At 45.8% G+C, this 19,462-nt stretch overlaps 1 protein-coding gene across 1 annotated transcript; it reads right to left on the bottom strand.

The window, feature by feature from the left end:
- Nucleotides 1–5,966: 5,966 nt before the first annotated feature.
- Nucleotides 5,967–19,076, bottom strand: LOC125450262 (ferritin heavy chain A-like). Its single transcript, XM_059640527.1, has 6 exons — nucleotides 18,975–19,076; nucleotides 16,196–16,342; nucleotides 14,699–14,824; nucleotides 8,120–8,266; nucleotides 6,587–6,712; nucleotides 5,967–6,122 (listed from the first exon to the last, which is right to left on the bottom strand). The coding sequence occupies exons 1-6, from the start codon at nucleotides 19,074–19,076 to the stop codon at nucleotides 5,967–5,969; spliced, it is 804 nt and encodes a 267-aa protein (XP_059496510.1).
- Between the last annotated feature and the right edge of the window lie 386 nt (nucleotides 19,077–19,462).

Genomic DNA, 19,462 nt, shown 5'->3' with positions numbered 1-19,462 from the left:
CTGGCATGGAAATGCATGTTAGACACTGCTGTAACAATATAACCAGGAGGAAGCAAGGTTTCTGCAGCCTCAAAACCAGGGAGATAGTGTACGGTATATTTTATTACTACAAGATATAGTAGAGGCGAATGAGAGAAAGCGACAACAAGATAGTGCAAAGGAAAACCTACCCAGTAACAGCCTCTGGATTGTTGCAGCTATAGTTTATAGCACACTAAAATTAGTGCACTCACATCCAGAAGGGGTCGGGGGGGAGAAAACAAGGGTCACATGACCACAAGAGCACGCAGGGGGGAGAGGGAGAGAGGGAGCAGGCCAATGCGACATGTACCTCCACATAATGGCTGATCTAACATCACTAGTTAACACAAAGCTGGACACCAGAGTTTGGCTTATTCCAGCAGGCAGCGTTCTGTTGTTTGTCCACCCATATGTGACTCACTTCCGAACCGAGATATTCACAATCCAATGCCTTGAGGTTTATGAAGGGCTATTCTTCTGATATTTGAAACAGGAGCTAAGGGTTTTGTTGTTGAGGAAACCTGGTGGGAAGTTACTTTCTTGAAGCAGAAGCAGTCAAACAAAATTTCTTGGCTGTTTAACTGGGGTAGGGACAAGCTGTGGCAGGAGAGAATAGGAAGGATTTTAGAATTGGCACACATGTTCCCCAAGGGAATTGGGACCCTGGTCAGGAATTAACACCCATCAACTAGCTCACCAATGAAAGCTGTACCCACCTCCCAAATGGAGTTTACACAGGCTTCATCCATCTGTCATGAAGCATCTTCTTTCTAAGAGAAAAAAGCTGAGTGTGATGAAGCTTCTCCATGTGTCTGTGGAGGTGGAGCTGCCACATGCAAGAAGCAGACACCATCCAGGACAGAGCAGCCCACTTGATGGGGACTGCATTCACCACCTCCTTTCAGGGTCCATTATCTACCAGGTCCCCTGCAGCACTCACCAAGGTTACTTGAACACAACTTCCAAACACACTCTACCCCTTGAGATACAATGATGTAGAGCTGAATGAACACATCAGGCCAAGCAAAGGAGCAGGAAAGCTGATGTTTTGGGCCTAGACACACCTTCAGAAGGGTCAAGCCCCAAAACATCAGCCATCCTGCTCAGCCTGCTGTGTAATCTTAGAGGAAATGACATCTACTGCCAATCAAAACTGGCAAATATCTCCAGGGACACTTAAACCTCCACATATCTCCAAATGCCAACTGGGACCCAGCTTCAGAGTACATCATTATCAAACCCCATTGGTATAGTAACATTGCCCTTATCCTGAATTAATATTTAGGAAAGGACCACAAAACTCAGTCGACCAGAGAGAGTGTCCAGTTATTTAAATTCAAGAGAAACCATTTACTGCAACTACATAGATCAAGTTTTAACCCCCTAGGGACAGCACTCACCAAAGACTGATAGAGATAGGAGGCAGTGAGCTCCACATGAATCTGCTTGTTGACAGCAGCTTCACAATCCTGGTGATAGTTCTGACTAATCTGGGAGGCCATCTTGTGATGAGGAGTTTGTTTTACTCTATTCACAACATAAGTGACCAATTTAGAACCAACATCAACTAGACAAAAAAACATAACGTCCTTGGGGCATTACTTATACTCCAGGAGCAGACTCTCATTTTATGAAGCAGGAAATGACATCATCAGTGATGGCCAATCACTCTTGTTAATCAATTGATCAGCTGCCACGTCCAATCAGTGCAGGATGGGAATTGGATCCAGAAAACGATCAGAATTGACAACTGGTCGATGATGGAATTGCTGAATGACCTTTGACCTCCTGCACAAGTGCAAATTCTGGAAGTATTTCTATGAGAAAATGACAATAAAATATACTCTAAAAGTTCACAATTGTATCTGAGATTATATCTTAAGACACACTCATCACAGATTGGCAGAATTCTGTCAGTTTGTTACTCTGAGGGATTAGTCTTTGTACTTGTTGAATAACAGCGTTGGAGCCCATTGAAAAATGGCCAGATTTTGTTAACAATAAACATTTTCTTATTGCTGTGCAGCGACAGAAACAATGTGCTTTTGGGTTATCTCATACAGGAAGCTCATTCCTTTGTGGATCCATTCTGAATCTGCTGTGATCTCCTTGATGTTGGGTTCATGAAGTGCAGTTTGAAAAGCAAGGCGCTAAATGTGCTGAGTGCCTCTCCTGCATAGTAGACCTCACACCTCCCTGTCTACATTGCTGCTGGAAATGTATAGCACATGCAAACTTTCTATCGCAAAGTTTGATTTTTAATTGTTTGAAGTAGATCGAGAGCTTAACTCCAGCATGTTTCCAAATGGAGAGTGGCTGGTCCTGTTTACATTACATTCTGTAGAATGTATGGCTCAGCAACTGCGTTGAATGGAGCAGCCTCCCATGCACTGGTGGCCTGTGAGGCTTTGGGAATTGAGGATCCCCAATGAACGTTCGAGTATGATCACAGCACTGATGTACAGACTGGTGGAAGCAAGTTACTTTTACTCAATATCTGCTTCAAATAGCAGGTTGCAGTCTAGTGCTATCTTTTTGCTTTGAAGGACAAATGTGAATATTATTCATGTGTTCAAAAAAGGGAATCGGGGTAACCCTGGAAATTACAGGCCAGCTAGTCTTATGCCAGTGGTTGGCAAATTAATGGGAAGGACTCTAAGAAACAGAATTAATGATCACATCATGCCTCACAAATCTGATTGAATTCTTTGAAGTGATGACCAAACATGTGAATGAAGGTAGATCAGTGAATGTGGGATACATGGATTGAAGTAAGGCGTTTGATCAGGTTGCCCATGGCAGGCTCGGGCAGAAAGTCAGGAGGCATGCGACGGGGGAAATGAGGCAGATTGGATTCAGAATTGGCTGACCCATGGAAGACATGGGTGACAGTTGACTGAAAATATTCAACATGGTGCTCAGTTATGAGTGGTGTACCTCAAGGGTCTGTTCGGGGTCCTCTTCTATTTATGATTTTGGTAAATGATTCATTTTGGAAGGACAAATTTGAAAGCAGAATACAGGGTTAATGGAAAGATTCTTGGCAGTGTGGAGGAGCAGATGGATCTCGGGGTTCATGTCCACAGTTCCCTGAAAGCTGCCAGCCAGGTGGATAGAGTTGTTAAGAAGGCATGTGGTGTGTTAGCTTTCATTCATAGAGGGATTGAGTTCAAGAGCTGTGAAGTTATGCTCCTGCTAGACAAAAGCCTGGTTCGGCCACATCTGGAGTATTGTGTCCAGTTCTGGTCACCTCATTCCAGCAAAGATGTGGAAGCGTTAGAAAAGGTGCAGAGGAGATTTACCAGGATGTTGCTTGGAATGGAGGGAAGGTCTTACGAGGAAAGGTTGAGAGAACGAGTGCTTTTCTCTTCAGAACAAAGGATGAGAGGTGACTTGATAGAGGTGTACAAAATGATCATAAGTATAGGCAGATTAGACAGCCAGAGACTTTTTCCTAAGATGGAGTTAGCTATTATGAGGGGGCATAGTTTTGAAGTGAGTGGAGGTAGATACAGAGGAGATGTCAGAGGTAGGTTCTTTACTCAGAGAGTGGCCGGGGCATGGATTGCATTTCCGGAGAGTGTAGTGGAGTCGGCCTCGTTAGGGGCATTTAAGCGGCTATTAGATAAGCATATGGATGATAGCATAAAGTAGTGGAGGTGAGACAGGCCTTGGGTTTAGGATAAACGTTCGGCACATCATCGTGGGCTGAAGGGCCTGAACTGTGCTGTACTGTTCTAGGTTCTATTTTCTAAGAAACCATGGGCAATTAATTAATGAGCTCATGGCTTTGAGACCAAGTCAGAGTCTGGGAATTCTGTTGTGAATAACTCTACATCAGACTTTTCAGAGTCTGTCCACCATCGATAAGACTGAAGTTAGGAATAATGCTGGAGTAGCTGAAGGGTCTGTTTGCATATGGAATGAGTCATTAACTCTAATTGTATGCAAACAGGGTATTTTAATGGTTAGCATTACTGAACCCTCGTGCCAGGGACCTGGGGTCAATTCCAGTCACGTGTAGAGGCTGCACATCCTCCCCGTGCCTGTGTGGACCTCCTCCCACAGTCCAAAGACATGCAGTTTATTTTGGACTGGCCATGGGAAAGATGGCGTAAGAAGGCAGGGTGTGTCTGAACAAGATGCTGTTCAGAGGATCAGTGCAGACGAAATGAGCTGAAAAACCTCTTCCTGCACGACAGGGATTCTACAGCCAAGACTCAAGATTGTTTAAAATAAAACACTTTATGTGGTGGAACAAATACATTCAGTGCCTTAAAGACCCACACCTCAGTGAAGGCTGCAGTGTGCACTCGCTACAAAACTCCCTGAAACATGCCCCAGGATGTCTCTGACAGCCCCCACCCTAAACCACGATCTCTGACACCTCGAAAGATAAAGGAAGCAGCCATTCAGGAAAGTCAGCATCTCCAGTTCTCCTCCCTGAGTCACACTGCTCCTTCAATGTGATCGGGTGAAATCAACCTGCATCAGGAGTAACCCTCCCCGTGGGGGAAGCTCAGAGGAACCAAGGGAGCAGCTTTGTGGGCTCAATGCTGGCTTTAGCAGCAAGAGCCAATCAAATGGCAGCATTTAACCAGGAGCGTTGCTGTGTTATTCCCAGGTCACTATTATCCTGCTGTAGGTGCCATTAAGTGCATCCAGCTCAGGTGAATTTTTTCAAGCAGACTTGTGCTGAATATTCCCAGCTCTGGGCTGGCCGGCCTGAAGTTTATTACTAGGCGTGGTGGGGTTTTTGACCAAGACTTGGCAGAGAGCAAGAAAGTAAATGGAGCAAAGCCACATTAGGACAGCTTTGGATTACTCATGGCAAACGGTTCCCCCCGTGTGAATTCTCTTGTCGAGCTACAATGGGTATTCAATCCACATCCCCGGGGAGAGCAGCACATATTCCTCAGGCGAAGGAACAAATGAACTGGTCACTGTGAGCAACTGCTGATGGCTGTCCTGAGGCAGGCAGTTGGTGGCGGTGGTCAGCAGGGCACACGGCTGGTCTTGGCTTGAACCTCAACTGGCTCACCGAGAATCTTAACTGCATGTGTATTCATTGTACGTGCTGTGAGATAATAGCAAAAAGTGATTTTCCTGCCCACAGGCCCCAACCTCAAGTTCTAGGATGCACTCTCAGCACAAAGTAATAAAAATGATTGGAGTAGAATAGACCAGGTGTGGCAGATCCCAGTTGCTAAGTTTAATATTATTGCTCCCAGCATTGCTGGCTCCTCCACAAGGCTAGAGAGGGGGTCGCTGATGGATCTCTTCCCTTAAGCTCTTGTTGAGGAAAGCTGAGCCAGCCCGCACATAATTTATGTTGGCATCAACATGTGATTTCAGTTGACTTTAGCATCAGTCTAGGTTGGTGGAGGTTGACAGGGAAGCTATTGCTATGCAAGCTAGACATGAAAATAAGCATCCAACAGCCCTGTTTCTCTGAAAGTGGGTGTCAAGTCTTTCTTTTGCACATGCAGGCGTGTTTTCTCTTTTGAAAACAATACAAAATTTTAGCTGCACGTGTATTCATCATTCCTGGGTGTGAGATAACAGTACAAAGTGATTTTACACCCCACAGGCCCCAACCTCATGCTCTGGCTGGAGGAATAACTTTGATTCATAACAGAGGAAGTTCCTCGGGATTTCCGAGACTGAGGCGGGGGTGTGTTGGAGAGAAGACCAGGGAAATATTTTGTCAAATTATTGATAATTTCATTAGCCAAAATTACAGGCTTGAAGCTCTCAAAAGCTCTTTAATATCAAGGGTCTCAATGATGGACAATAAGCAACATCAATACATTTCATTCATTCCCATTCAGCTGGTACAGCCATTACATTGTTTGCTACAAGCCCCTTCTCCCTGGATGGAGCCAGATTGCCCAGGGTGAAGTGGGGAATGCATTCAGACCAAGCAGACAGTACTCCAGGCCACACTAACTGCTGTCCTCCAGGGAGAGCCTGTCAAACAGGTACTCTCCCATCCCATTCTCAGGGGCTCCCAGGCGCTTCAGGTTGGTGATGTAGTCCCCGAGTTGCTTGATGATCTCCACCTCCTCATCCAAATAGTGAGTCTCCAGGAAGTCACACAGCTGCAACAGAGGAATATGACACTTGGTACATTTATACTATCCAAGACAATTTCAGAATTCCCTCTGCAAGACAGACTTAGCCATGACTAGCTCTGGACAGCCCTGAAAAGCGAGCTAACACCTGGAGAATTTGTGCCAGTGAGGACAACATGTCAGCTGCTCCATCTTGCTGTTTGTGAAATGGAGCTGAGTTGGATTGTGATGGACAATGATCATTCCACTGCAATGATACTAATGAAGAACTCAGTGGCCAACGTCATTTCAGCACTTCCACTAGATTAGAGATCAAATTCCCCTTATACCTCATTGATCACTTGGGATCATACTGATTACAATGTTACAATAGTTCAGGAAAGTAATGGATGGAAAGTGTTACATCAGTGAATTTCCAATCCACACAGACCAACCAATGAAATGTTACCCTGAGGGTCTAGCAGTGATGTGAATGAGGAGGTGAAGCTTACATGAGGGTCAGTCTGGGCTGTGGCGAGTTGGTGTAGATCCAGCAAACTCTGGTTCACATTCTTCTCCAGATTCAGGGCAACCTGCATTGCCTGCAGACTGTTACCCCACTCATCCCTCTCTGGCTTCTGGGGATGGAGAGAAGGACAGGTAAGCTTCAGAAACAGAATCCCTGCAGCATGGGAGCTGGCCATTCACCCCATTGAGACCATAACTGCTGAAGAGCATCCCATCTGGTCCCATTCCCACCCTGTTCGTGTAACCTGCATTTCAAGTTGCCAATCCTCTTTTCTCCTGTGTGGGGAAGCCATGCTTTGGGATAATGTTTAAATTCTTGTCACAGGCCAGAACCAAACTGGTGCCCCTGGCACTGAGTCAACAGTGCCAACCACTGAGCCACTGTGCCATCCCTGAAGTCCAGGTAAAGAAAACATTAGCTACTTGGTGACTCCTTTCACCTTGCCCCATTTATCCTTGACCTGAAGCCGGAAGCTCAGGAACGTATCCTTGTACCACAGGGAATAAATATGTACCAGATTAGTCATTTGCACCAGTGTCCATCTGCTGGAGTCTTAAAAAGGATATTCAGGAGTGAATCCCAAGGGCTGTGGGGGAAGTAGCGGTCGTGTCCCAAGCTTCGGTTGACAAGGCTGAGGTTCAAGTCTCACTTGTGCTTGTGGCCTCATACATGCCCGAGCAGCATGGTCAGAACCATCATTACTTGAATTCATTGTGGGGGGCAGTAATGTGCTTACAATAAACACAGGATCATCGATCCCTCAATGCTCACACAAGGCAAACTGTGTGTGAAAGGGGACATAGGCCAAGTAACATGTGTTAGTTTGGGGCAGGGTTGTGAGGAACAGCACAGGGACAAGTCCTTTGAACACATTTTATGAAAATTGTTCTTCCGGCCTCTGCTGCATTCTATCGTTGTCCTCACTAGTCAGAAGGACAGGATGGTACTGCAGGGGGTGCTGGTGAGGGTCCCCAGGTTGTTTCGCCAAGACAGAAAATCCATTGAGGAGAGAGATTGGATGGGCTGGGGGGTTTCCTTTGAGCAGGTGAGGCTGAGGTGGTTGTTTGATGGAAGACAAGGAAGTCTGGACAGTAGATGGGGAAAATGTCTTCCCCATGGCAGACACTAAGACCAGAGGGCACAGGTTTGAGGAAGCAGGATAGAGGGGATTGGAGGAAATTTGGTGGGTGTGTTGGGGAACGGAAGAACAAAGTGCTGGAAATGGCTACTGCAGCACTGTTTAAAGGACTAGCTGGGCGAGTGCTAAACACTAGGGTATAGTAGGGCCTGGACCAAGAACAGGGTGAGTACAGTTCGGTCTTTGCTGGGTCAGCATAGGCCTGGTGGACCAGAGGGCTTTTATAAATGCTGAAACACTGGAGATGGAGGAGAGCAAACAGGGAAGCCAAGCAAAAGAACTTCTCACACTCGCTCAGGATCTGAAAATCTTGTCACTGGAGATGACACCGCAAGAGCAGCCATTCCCCCCTGCACTCCCCCACCACCCAACCCCAACCTTCACATCCTGGAGGAGGACTCGGCCTCCACGCTGATTCTGGAATTTCAGCAGCTTTTCTACATGTTCCCGCTTCTCCTGGGACTGATCTTTGAAGAACCGGGAGAAATGGGCGAGGGCAACGTCGTCCCGGTCAAAGTAGGACATCTGGAAGATCAAGTTAAAATTACATCAGACATCACTGGCTCACTCCCCATTCTAGTTCTCAACTACAAGACGCAAGGTACTATGTTTTGCCTTTGGGGAAAACTGGAAAAAAAGATGTTGAAACCCTGCTGTAGTCAACGACTAGTAGGGAGCATGTTTTCTGCAAACCCGGGATCAACGAGATTGGGATGTAAGTGTACACATGAACTCTACAAAGGTGTGCTGTCTCCAGTTTGGAGTTTGGCACTAAGATAATGCCGAGGAAAGCCTGCCCAGTAACAGCCTTTGGATCGTTGCAGCAGTGGGTTATTGCTCTGCCTAAATAGTGCAAACTCAGGCTGTCAAAAGCTTGCACCAAGTCACATGACTGAAACAAATTGCAAAACAAATGATCAAATGTCAACTATTAGTGGCCTGTAGATAACGTCACTAGTGAAAACAGTAACCTGGAAAAACACTTGCCCTGACTTTACCCAAACAGGCAAAAAATCCTGTAGGTTTTCAGCCCATGTGACTCATATCTAAACTGTCACGTTCACAATTCGATGTAAGGGTTTAAGAGCTAATGCTCGCTATTGGAAGCATCAGCTAAGAGTTATATTCTGGGGAAGGACTCCTGAAAAGTTACTTGAATCCTCAAATCCAAAAACCACACTCAGGCAAGCAAATATCTGTGGTTTCAGTGGGTAGTTACAAGTTGTGGCAGAAGATAGTCGGGATTTTATCCTTGGGAAGCATGTGCCAGTAGAGGTGGGACACAGTGATTAAACCCCAACAACTGGCTCACCAATAAAGCGGTCCCACCTCCCAAGTGAGGCTTATAGGGACTTAGTCCTCATTACAAGACAACTTCCTTCCAATAGGCACAAGCCCAGAGGGAGATGAATATTCCCCATGTGTCTGTAGAAGGGGAGCTACAACATGCAAGAAGCAGACACCATCCAGGACAGGGCAGCCCACTTCATGGGGACTGCATTCACCACCTCCTTTCAGGGTCCATTACCTACCAGGTCCCCTGCAGCACTCACCAAGGTTACTTCAACACATACCTTCCAAGCACATTCTACTCCTTGGAAGGGCACAGTCACATCACCACCAGGATAGAGGGGACATTTTGTTTTAGGTCAAGCTAAATGATATGGGAACAACCTCCATTTCTTCAATGTCACTGGGCTAATAGCCTCAGCACATTCCCGCAGCCCCAGTGTGGGGTGGGGTGGGGTGGAGAGGGGGCAGAGAGGGGATCGAACATTTCTCACACACAGCAGATCTACTCTCAGTAGGAACGGGATAGGCCACACCCACCTCTTGAATAAATACAAGTAAAGCCAAGTCAGCCTCAATGAAGGAGATCCACATAAAATAGATACCAGTCACAGACTAGCCTCAGGTTTGTTCAGACTAACAAGGGCCACTGCAACAGGGAAGTTATTGTTATTGTCAGTGTTAAAAAAAATCAGCATGTTTGTTTAGGACCACCACAGAGATCAGGCAAATGAAGTCAGGAAACTTGTGTCAGAAAGAAAACAAAAGCAAGAGGCTTTTACCCTCCAGATACCACTGAAGGCCAACTGGGACCTGAGTTAACATACATCAGTATCCTACACCATCGTGATAGTAACACCACCTCTATCCTGAACTGATATTTAGGTAGGAGCCACAAAACCTCAATCTACTAGATTGTCAGCTTCACTAGAGGCCAGGCAAAGAATTTACTTCAACAGAACAGATTTATACGTTTAACCCCGAGAGACAGCACTCACCAAAGACTGATAGAGATAGGAGGCAGTGAGCTCCACATTAATCTGCTTGTTGACAGCAGCTTCACAATCCTGGTGATAGTTCTGACTGATCTGGGAGGCCATCTTGTGACAATAAATTTCTTTTATTCTCTTCACCACCAAAATAACAAAATTAGGAAGAACAATCAACATCATTCCCGTGGGACTCTATTTATACCCCAGGGGCAGACCCTCTTTTTATGAAGCAGGAAATGACATCATCAGTGATGGCCAATCACTCTTGATGATCAGTTGATCAGCTGCCACGTCCAATCAGTGCAGGATGGGAACTGGATCCAGAAACGAATCACAGTTGACAACTGGTCGATGATGGAATTGCTGAATGACCTTTGACCTCCTGTACAAGTGCACATTCTGTAAATGTATTTGCCACAAAATGACAATAAAATATACTCTAAACCTTCGCTTGTGTATCTGAGGTTGTGCGTTAAGACTCAGTCATCACAGATTTGCACAATTTCGTCGGATTGTTAATCTGAGGGAATAGCCGTCATAACTTTTGAACGTTGGTGTTGGAGCCATAGAATATAGAACATAAAACATAGAACATTACAGCACAGTACAGGCCCTTCGGCCCTCGATGTTGTGCCGACCAGTCATACCGATATGGAGCCCATCTAACCTACACTATTCCATGTACGTCCATATGCTCGTCCAATGACGACTGAAATGTACCTCAAGTTGGTGAATCTACTACCGTTGCAGGCAAAGCGTTCCATTCCCTCACTACTCTGAGTAGAGAAACTACCTCTGAAATCTGTCCTATATCGTTCACACCTCAATTTAAAGCAATGCCCCCTCGTGCTCGCTGTCACCATCCTAGGAAAAAGGCTCTCCTTATCCAACCCTCGAATTATTTTATATGTTTCAATTAAGTCACCTCTCAGCCTTCTTCTCTCGAATGAAAACAGCCTCAAGCCCCTCAGCATTTCCTCGTAAGACCTTCCCTCCATACCAGGCAACATCCTAGTAAATCTCCTCTGCACCCTTTCCAAAGCTTCTACATCCTTCTTATAATGGGGTGACCAGAACTGTACACAATACTCCAAGTGCGGCCTAACCAGAGTTTTGTACAGCTTCGCCATAACCTCTTGGTTCTGGAACTCAATCCCTCTATTAATAAAAGCCAAAACATTGTATGCCTTCTAAACCACCCTGTCAACCTGGGTGGCAACTTTCAAGGATCTGTGTACATGGACACCGAGATCTCTCTGCTCATCCACATCACCAAGAATCTTACCATTAGCCCTGTACTTTGCCTTCCAGTTACTCCTACAAAAGTGCATCACCTCACACCTGTCTGCATTAAACTCCATTTGCCACTTCTCAGCCCAGCTCTGCAGCTTATCTATGTCTCTCTGCAACCTACAGCATCCTTCGTCACTGTCCACAACTCCACTGACCTTAGTGTCGCCTGCAAATTTACTAACCCATCCTTCTACAAACTCATCCAGGTCATTTATAAAAATGACAAACAGCAGTGGACCCAACACCGACCCTTGCAGTACACCACGAATAACTGGTCTCCAGGATGAACATTTTCCATCAACGACCACCCTCTGTCTTTTTTCAGCAAGCCAATTTCCGATCCAAACTGCTATATCTCCCACAATTCCATTCCTCCGCATTTTGTACAATAGCCTACTGTGGCGAACCTTATCGAACGACTTGCTGAAATCCATATGCACCACATCAACCGGTTTACTCTCAAATACCTGTTTGCTCACCTTCTGAAAGAACTCAATAAGGTTTGTGAGGCACGACCTTCCCTTCACAAAACCGTGCTGACTATCCCTAACCAATTTATTCTTTTCTAGATAATTATAAATCCTATCCCTTATAACCTTTTTCAACACTTTACCAACAACTGAGATAAGGCTGACTGGTCTACAATTACCAGGTTGTCTCTACTCCCCTTCTTGAACAGGGGAACCACATTCGCTATCCTCTGAACAGGGGAATGACCTTTGCTATCCTCATCTTTGTCAAATGCCCTGATTTGGTTGATATGAACATTTTCCTATTTCTGTGCAGCAACAGAATAACGTGCTTTTGGATCGTCTGATACAGGCAACCGATGTCCTTTGTAGATCCATTCTGAATCTGCTGTGATCACCGTGACTTAGGGTCGCATGAAGCCCAGTTTGAAAAGCAAGATGCTAAATGTGCTGAGTGCCTCTTATACACAGTAGGCCTCAGGGTTCTGTGTCTCAGCTGCTGCTAGAAATGTATCGCACGTTGAACATTTCTGTCTCCATGTTTGGTTTTACATTATTGAAGTTGAATCAGCGCTTAACGCCAGCATGTTTCCAAGGTGACAGTATCTGTTACAGTTTTCATTGCATTCTGTAGAGTGAACAACTCAAAAACTGGGAAGTCAGAGGCAGGGAATTCTGTTGTGATTACGCAACTTCTAACTTTCCAAAGCCGGTCCACCATCAATAAGACTGAAGTTAGGAGTGAGTAATGCTGGAACAGTTTTCAATGTTCTGGCTGGAGGCAGCACCAACAACATGCAATGGAGCTCCATGTAAGTCTGTCACCATCCTGACTTGGGAAAATATCCCTGTTTGTGAATGAAAATCCCAGAAGCCCCTCCTCAGCAGCAGCATCATTCCGGTCTCTCCGACACCAGGTGGACTGTAATGACCAGCTCATCATCACCTCCTGAAGTGTAACACTTGCTGAGCACTAAATGTGGCCTTGCCATTGGCAGACTCAAGCTTGACTGCATACAGTAAGCATGCTGGGACAGGGTAGGGGAGTTCGAAACTAGAGGTGGTAGGGGTAATGTTTTCACACACAGGCATGTGGGGTTGGGGGGGGGGTGGAAGAGCTTTTCCCACAGAAAATGGTTTATGTAAAGAATGAGCTGTTATACGAAGCAGGAGAAGTGGGTGCAATTACAGTTGTTACAAGACATTTGGTGATTTCCAGGGAAAGGCATGGTTGAGGGATATGGGGCAAACAAAACAAATATATTCAGCACCTTAATGACCCACACTCTCCCTAAAGGCTACAGTGTGCACTTGTGCGAAAACTCACGACAATCTCTGGGCTGTCTCTGATCACCCCCTCCCTAACCCATGATCTGACACCTTGAATGATCAAGGAAACAGCTGTACAGGAAAATCAGCATGTCCAGGCATCTTGACTGAAGGAGACAGTCCCCACCTTCGCCAGAAATCCCTGCTCCCTCACTGGGTCAAAAAAATTTCATCAGCCCATGGAAAGGTTCCAAGAACCAAGGCAGCAGCTTTTTGTACAAACCCTTCAACAGTCAGAGGCCAGTTGTCGCTGCAAGCTTAAACCAAATGTGAGTATTTTGAACTGTGGGCTATCATCCAAGCCCCAGGTCACCAATCCTTGTATTTATGGTATCAAGAGCATCCACTATCAATCAAGTAGCCCCAGAGAAACTGGAGAGGATTCTCTGGAATGTGACTGTTCAGAATGTTTGGGCTGAATTTCCCCAGCTCAGGGCTGGTGGACTTCCAGTTATGGGGAGGGACTGAGCCCGGGGCAAAGGAAAGAAAGCAAAAAACTGAGGAAGCCACTTGAAGGAATTTTGGATTCCTTCTGGGGAAAGACAAATCTATGCAGTTGAACCAAGATAGTTTAGAAAAACCCAAGGGCCCCTGGGAGGAGCAGCAGACTTCAGTGACAAAGGGAACTGGTCAGCAGGGCCACCAGTTGATGGCTGTACTAAGGGTAGGTCACAGGCCCCATTTGAACTCGAACTGGCTCCCATAGGCCTGGAGTCTGTCCACGGGGGTTGGGGAAAGCAGTGGTGAACTAAGGCAAGAAAGCTTGCTTGACCAAAGAGAGGTATCAATGGGCTCAAAATGATGCACAGTAACTGAGATCAAGAGATCATTTTATTCATTTCCATTCAGCTGGTACAGCCATTACATTCTTTGCTCCAAGTCCTTTCTCCCTGGAAGGAGACAGATTGGCCAGGGTGAAGTGGGGAATGCATTCAGACCAGGCAGACAGTACTCCAGGCCACACTAACTGCTGTCCTCCAGGGAGAGCCTGTCAAACAGGTACTCTCCCATCCCATTCTCAGGGGCTCCCAGGCGCTTCAGGTTGGTGATGTAGTCCCCAAGGTGCTTGATGATCTCCACCTCCTCATCCAAATAGTGGGTCTCCAGGAAGTCACACAGCTGCAACAGAGGAACATGACACTTGTTACATCAACACTATCCAAGACAACTTCACGATTCCCACTGAAAAACGTGCATATCGAGGGAGATTGTCAGGGATGACTAGAGCCAATGCCTGGAGAAATTGTGCAATGAGGACAACTGCTTTTTAGCAGCTTCATCTTGCTGTTTATTTACTGGAGCAGAGTTGACTTGTGATGGATAAAAGTCATTCCACTGCAGTGGTCCTGAATGAGAATTCAGTCACCAATATCCCCTCAGTCCTCCCCACAGGTTTACAAGTTAAAATACAGACTTGGAGTCAACTGCTCAGCAATGATTTTGTAATCACTATGGATCTGAAGTGATCCATGTCATCTGCACAAAAACAAAGTCTAACTGAATTTCTAATCCACAAAAGACCAACCAATGAAGGTGTTGCCCTGAGGGCCTAGCAGTGAAGTCAATGAGGAGGTGAAGCTTACATGAGGGTCAGTCTGGGCAGTGGCGACTTGGTGTAGATCCAGCAAACTCTGGTTCACATTCTTCTCCAGATCCAGGGCAACCTGCATTGCCTGCAGGCTGTTACCCCACTCATCCCTCTCTGGCTTCTGGAGGAGGGAAAGAAGGACAGTTAAGCTTCAGAATCTCTACAATGTGTATCAGTCTGTAACTACTCTGAAGAGGAACCCAACCCGTCCTTCTCCCACCCTATTCCTGTAACCCTGCGTTTCAGATGGCCAATCCTCTTATACTATGAGGACACCAACGCAGACAAGGGGAGGACATGTAAACACCAGCCCCTCACCAGAGGCCAGATCCAGACCTGTGTCCCTAGCACTGAGAACACTGCTAGCCCCTGAGGCAGCCCTGGAGCACAGCTGAAGAACAGTTCCTTCAGAATTGCTTTCACCTTGCCTGTCGGTCCTTGATCTGAAGGAGGAAGGTGAATAACAGGTCATTGTGGGGGATAATGACAAGATTTGCATCAGGGTCCATCTGATGGAATTGCGAGGATATTCACGAGTGAATCCTAAATGCTGTCATGGTACAGTGGTAGTGCCCCTGTCTCTGGCTGACAAGGCCAAGGTTCAAGTACCACTTGTGCTGGTGGCTTCATACATGCCCGAGCAGGATGATCAGAAACATCACGGCTATTTAATTCATCAAAGGGACAGCGAGGTGTTTGCAAAGTGTGTTGTGCTGCTAACAGTTAAGAAAGGCCCACAACCATAGATCCCTCAAAGTTCAGACAAGGTCAACAGGGTGTAACAGTGACAGAGGGCAAGCAACCTCTATTAGTTTGGTGGGGTGGAACAGGAAGGGGACCAGTCTTCACAGTTTGTTTTTCTGGTCACCACATTATTCCCTCTTTGGCCTCAACAGTCACAAGGACAGGATGGCACTGCAGGGGGATGCTGGTGAGGTTGCCCAAGAGCCATTGATTGGAAGTTAGAAAGGCTGGGATTTTCTGTGGAGCAGGAAAGGCTGAGGGAGTGACCTGATGTAATTATTGGAGAGAGAGTGGCCAGTTGATGGAATGTCTTCCCCATGGCAGACAGCAAGACCAGAGAGAATACAGGTTTGTGGAGTAAGCAGGTTCGAGGGGATTGGAGGAAACTCTTCACCCTCCTCACCCACTCCGAGGGGGAGTTAGAAATATGAGACGAACCACAAAGGTTTGGATGGTGGTGGAGACAGACAGCTACTCCAGATCAGTTTAAGGCCTTGCTGGACATGTACTTAGTGCCAGGACAGTGGCCTGTGGACCAAGGGCAGGTAAATGGGATTAATGTGGTTTAGTGTTTGTGGGGTCAGTATAGACATGGTGGGCCAAAGGGCTTCTTTCTACACTGGCTTCAAAAAGGAGATCAATCAGGCTGAACAAAGTTTTGACTCAAATGAAAACCTTGTCACTGACTTGAAACCACACCACAAGAGCAGCCATGACCATCCCATCCCCCAGCCCACCCAACTCCAACCTTCACATCCTGCAGGAGGACTCTGCCTCCACGCTGATTCTGGAATTTCAGCAGCTTCTCTGCGTGTTCCTGCTTCTCCTGGGACTGATGTTTGAAGAACCGGGAAAAATGGGGAAGGGCAACATCGTCCCGGTCAAAGTAGGACATCTTGAAGGGAGAACAAGGTAAAGCCCATTAACAAGTCATGGTCCAATTTCAGTTCAGAACTATAGGGCTACTTGAGCATTCTAAAAAAGTCAAACTGACAGTAAGCTGTTCAGTACCTGATGCATTAACAATTCAGAACCCAGTTTTGAACAGTTGCTGTTGAATCGGAAAAAAATCAAAACAATCCCAGCTTCCTCTAGATAAGCTGTAAATACCATGTGTTTTATTTTGGTTTGAAACTCCTGGTAAATTGCTCAAGGGGGTCTAGCACAGCATTTGGTGAGAACAAATGTGAATTGATGTTTTTACTGATGAACCTCCACCAGAAACGGGATAAATTAGTGATTGAATAGGGTTTCAAGAAATGCCAGGAGCTGGAGTGCAGGATGTACACCAATAGAACAGCTGCAGGGCACTGTATTGCTCCTTTGACAAAGGCCAGAAAAGTCCAAAGGAAAGCCTGCCAAGGGACAGCCTTTGGATTGTTGCATCTAAAACAGCTGTACTGACTCAGACTGTTGGGAACTTGTACCATTACCCATGAAAGAAACAAACTGATCACATCACAAATATGACAGTGACCTGCAGATCAACTACTCTCCAGAGGAGATCACTCATTAAAACAATAACCTGGAAAAACCACTGTTGACTTAATCCAACAGGCAAAGTCCTGTAGATTTCTTAACTAGGATGTTCACAATTCAACATATTCAGGTTTAACAGGTCTGCTATTGGAAGCAGCCATTTAGAATCACATTCTTACGAATCCTGCTGAAAAAAGTTGCTTTAATTCTCAAATGCAAACACCCAAGCACAATTTATCATTGTCATTTAAATGGGCACTTGGAAGATGTAGAATGGTAGGGATTTCATTCCTGGCACATGCTTACAAGGTGTGTTAGGACAGTGGGTCAGCGATTGAAACCCAACTGCTGGCTCAATGAAAGCTGTTCCCACCTCCCAAAGTGGGGCTGACAGGGACTTGATCCTCATCATGACAGGACTTCCTGCTGACAGGCACGAGCCCAGACAGCACCCTGCAACACTCACTAAGGTTACTTCTAACACCTTCTAAACACATTCTACCCCTTGGAAGGGCACAGGCACTCCACCACCTGGGGAAAAAGGGGCCAGTTAGTTTAGAGTCAGGCCAAACACAACAGGGATAAGCTTCTTTCCATAGTCACTGGGTCAGTACCCTCAGCACATTCTCAGCCCCATGGTAGTGCTGTGCCTTTGAAAAGCTCCAACACTTGACATACAGACAGCCCACACCCACCCCATCAGTATGAAAAAAAGCAAAGTAGATCTGCTTAATCAGATACCAGTCACAACCTCACCCAGTTTGATCTGAACTTCAAACATAACAGCACAGTACAGGCCCTTCATGTTGCACCAACTTGTCATACCGATCAAGCCCATCTAACCTACACTATTCCATGTAAGTCCATATGCTAAAGTCAAATGATGACTTAAGTGTACCTAAAATTGGCAAATCTACTACTGTCGCAGGCAAAGCATTCCATTCCCTTGCTACCAAGTAAAGAAACTAACTCTGACATCTGTCCTATATCTATCACCCCTCAATTTAAAGCTATGCCCCCTCATGCTCGCCATCACCATCCACAGAAAAGGCTCTCCCTATCTACCCCTCTGATTATTTTATATCTTTCAATTGAGTCACCTCTCAACCTTCTTCTCTCCAATGAAAACAGCCTCAAGTACCTCAGCCTTTCCTCATAAGGCCTTCCCTCCATACCAGGCAACATCCTAGTAGATCTCCTCTACACCCTATCCAAAGCTTCCACATCCTTATAATGCAGCAACCAGAACTGTACACAATACTCCAAGTGCTGCCACACCAGAGTTTTGTACAGCTTCACCATAACCTCTTGGTTCTAGAATTCAATCCCTCTATTAATAAAAGCCAAAACACTGCCTTAACAGCCCTGTCAACCTGGGTGGCAACTTTCAACAATCCGTGTCTATCGACACAGATCTCTCTGCTCATCTACACTGCCAAGAATCTTACCATTAGCCCTGTACTTTGCCTTCCGGTTACTCCTACCAAAGAGCATCACCTCACACTTGTCTGCATTAAACTCCATTTGCCACTTCTCAGCCCAGCTCTGCAGGGCTAGAACAAGCCTATTCTAAGCTGATTGCAATAGGAAACCAAGATTCTCAGTATCAATTGGCAGGTTTACTTCAGATCCCCACAAAATTCAAATAGAAACAAGGCTACAAGAGGGAAAAGAAAAGCAGTGACTAGCTGATGGTGCTTCCATTCCCACAATGGTGAGTCCCAATTCATTTTTAAATTAGTTCCCTCAAGTTTCAAACAGCCACAGGAAGCGATAATTACCACCAGTCACAGCACCATCATGGGACAGGCAAGTAACTACAAGAACACTCCACCCTCCACATCTCACTGACAACCAACTGGGACCCAAGTTAGAGTAACATTAGACACCAAACTATTGTTACAGTAACATCACACTCATCCTGCATTGAGAAAGAGGTAGGAGCCACAAAACTCAGTCTATAAGATAGACAACTTAATTACATCCAAGGGGAAGAGTTTACTTCAACAGAACAGAAGTATGTTTCACCCAACAGAGACACCACTCACCAAAGACTGATAGAGATAGGAGGCAGTGAGCTCCACATTAATCTGCTTGTTGACAGCAGCTTCACAATCCTGGTGATAGTTCTGACTGATCTGGGAGGCCATCTTATAAAGGAAAAGCTTGCTTTATTTTCCTCACCACCAAAATGACAAAGCTAAGAGCAACAGTAAACAGCCCTGCCCTGGGCCTCTATTTATACTCCAGGAGCCAACACTCATTTTATGAAGCAGGAAATGAGATCATCAGTGATGGCCAAACACTCTTGTTAATCAATTGATCAGCTGCCACATCCAATCAGTGCAGGATGGGAATTGGATCCAGAAACCGATCAGAATTGACAACTGGTCGATGATAGAATTGCTGCTTAACCTTTGACCTCCTGCACAAGTACAAATTCGGTAAGTATATCAACCTAAAAATGACAATAAAATATACTCTACAACTTCACTTGAGTATCTGAGGTTAACTATTAAGACACGCTCATCGCAGA

The sequence above is a fragment of the Stegostoma tigrinum genome, chromosome 38, assembly GCF_030684315.1.
Source record: "Stegostoma tigrinum isolate sSteTig4 chromosome 38, sSteTig4.hap1, whole genome shotgun sequence".
NCBI classification, from domain to species: Eukaryota; Metazoa; Chordata; class Chondrichthyes; order Orectolobiformes; family Stegostomatidae; genus Stegostoma; species Stegostoma tigrinum.
Note: the sequence above shows the minus strand (reverse complement) of the source record. Positions and strands in the feature narration are given on the sequence as shown.

Bases quoted from the DNA above. Each gene is read 5' to 3' on its own strand.
- LOC125450262 (XM_059640527.1), bottom strand. From the start codon at position 19,076: ATGGCCTCCCAGATCAGTCAGAACTATCACCAGGATTGTGAAGCTGCT. The intron at 8,267-14,698 runs GTAAGCTTCACC...TTGATCTTCCAG, and splicing joins CTGCCCAGACTGACCCTCAT to ATGTCCTACTTTGACCGGGA. The intron at 6,713-8,119 runs GTTGGGGTTGGG...CTCCATCCCCAG, and splicing joins TCCTCCTCCAGGATGTGAAG to AAGCCAGAGAGGGATGAGTG.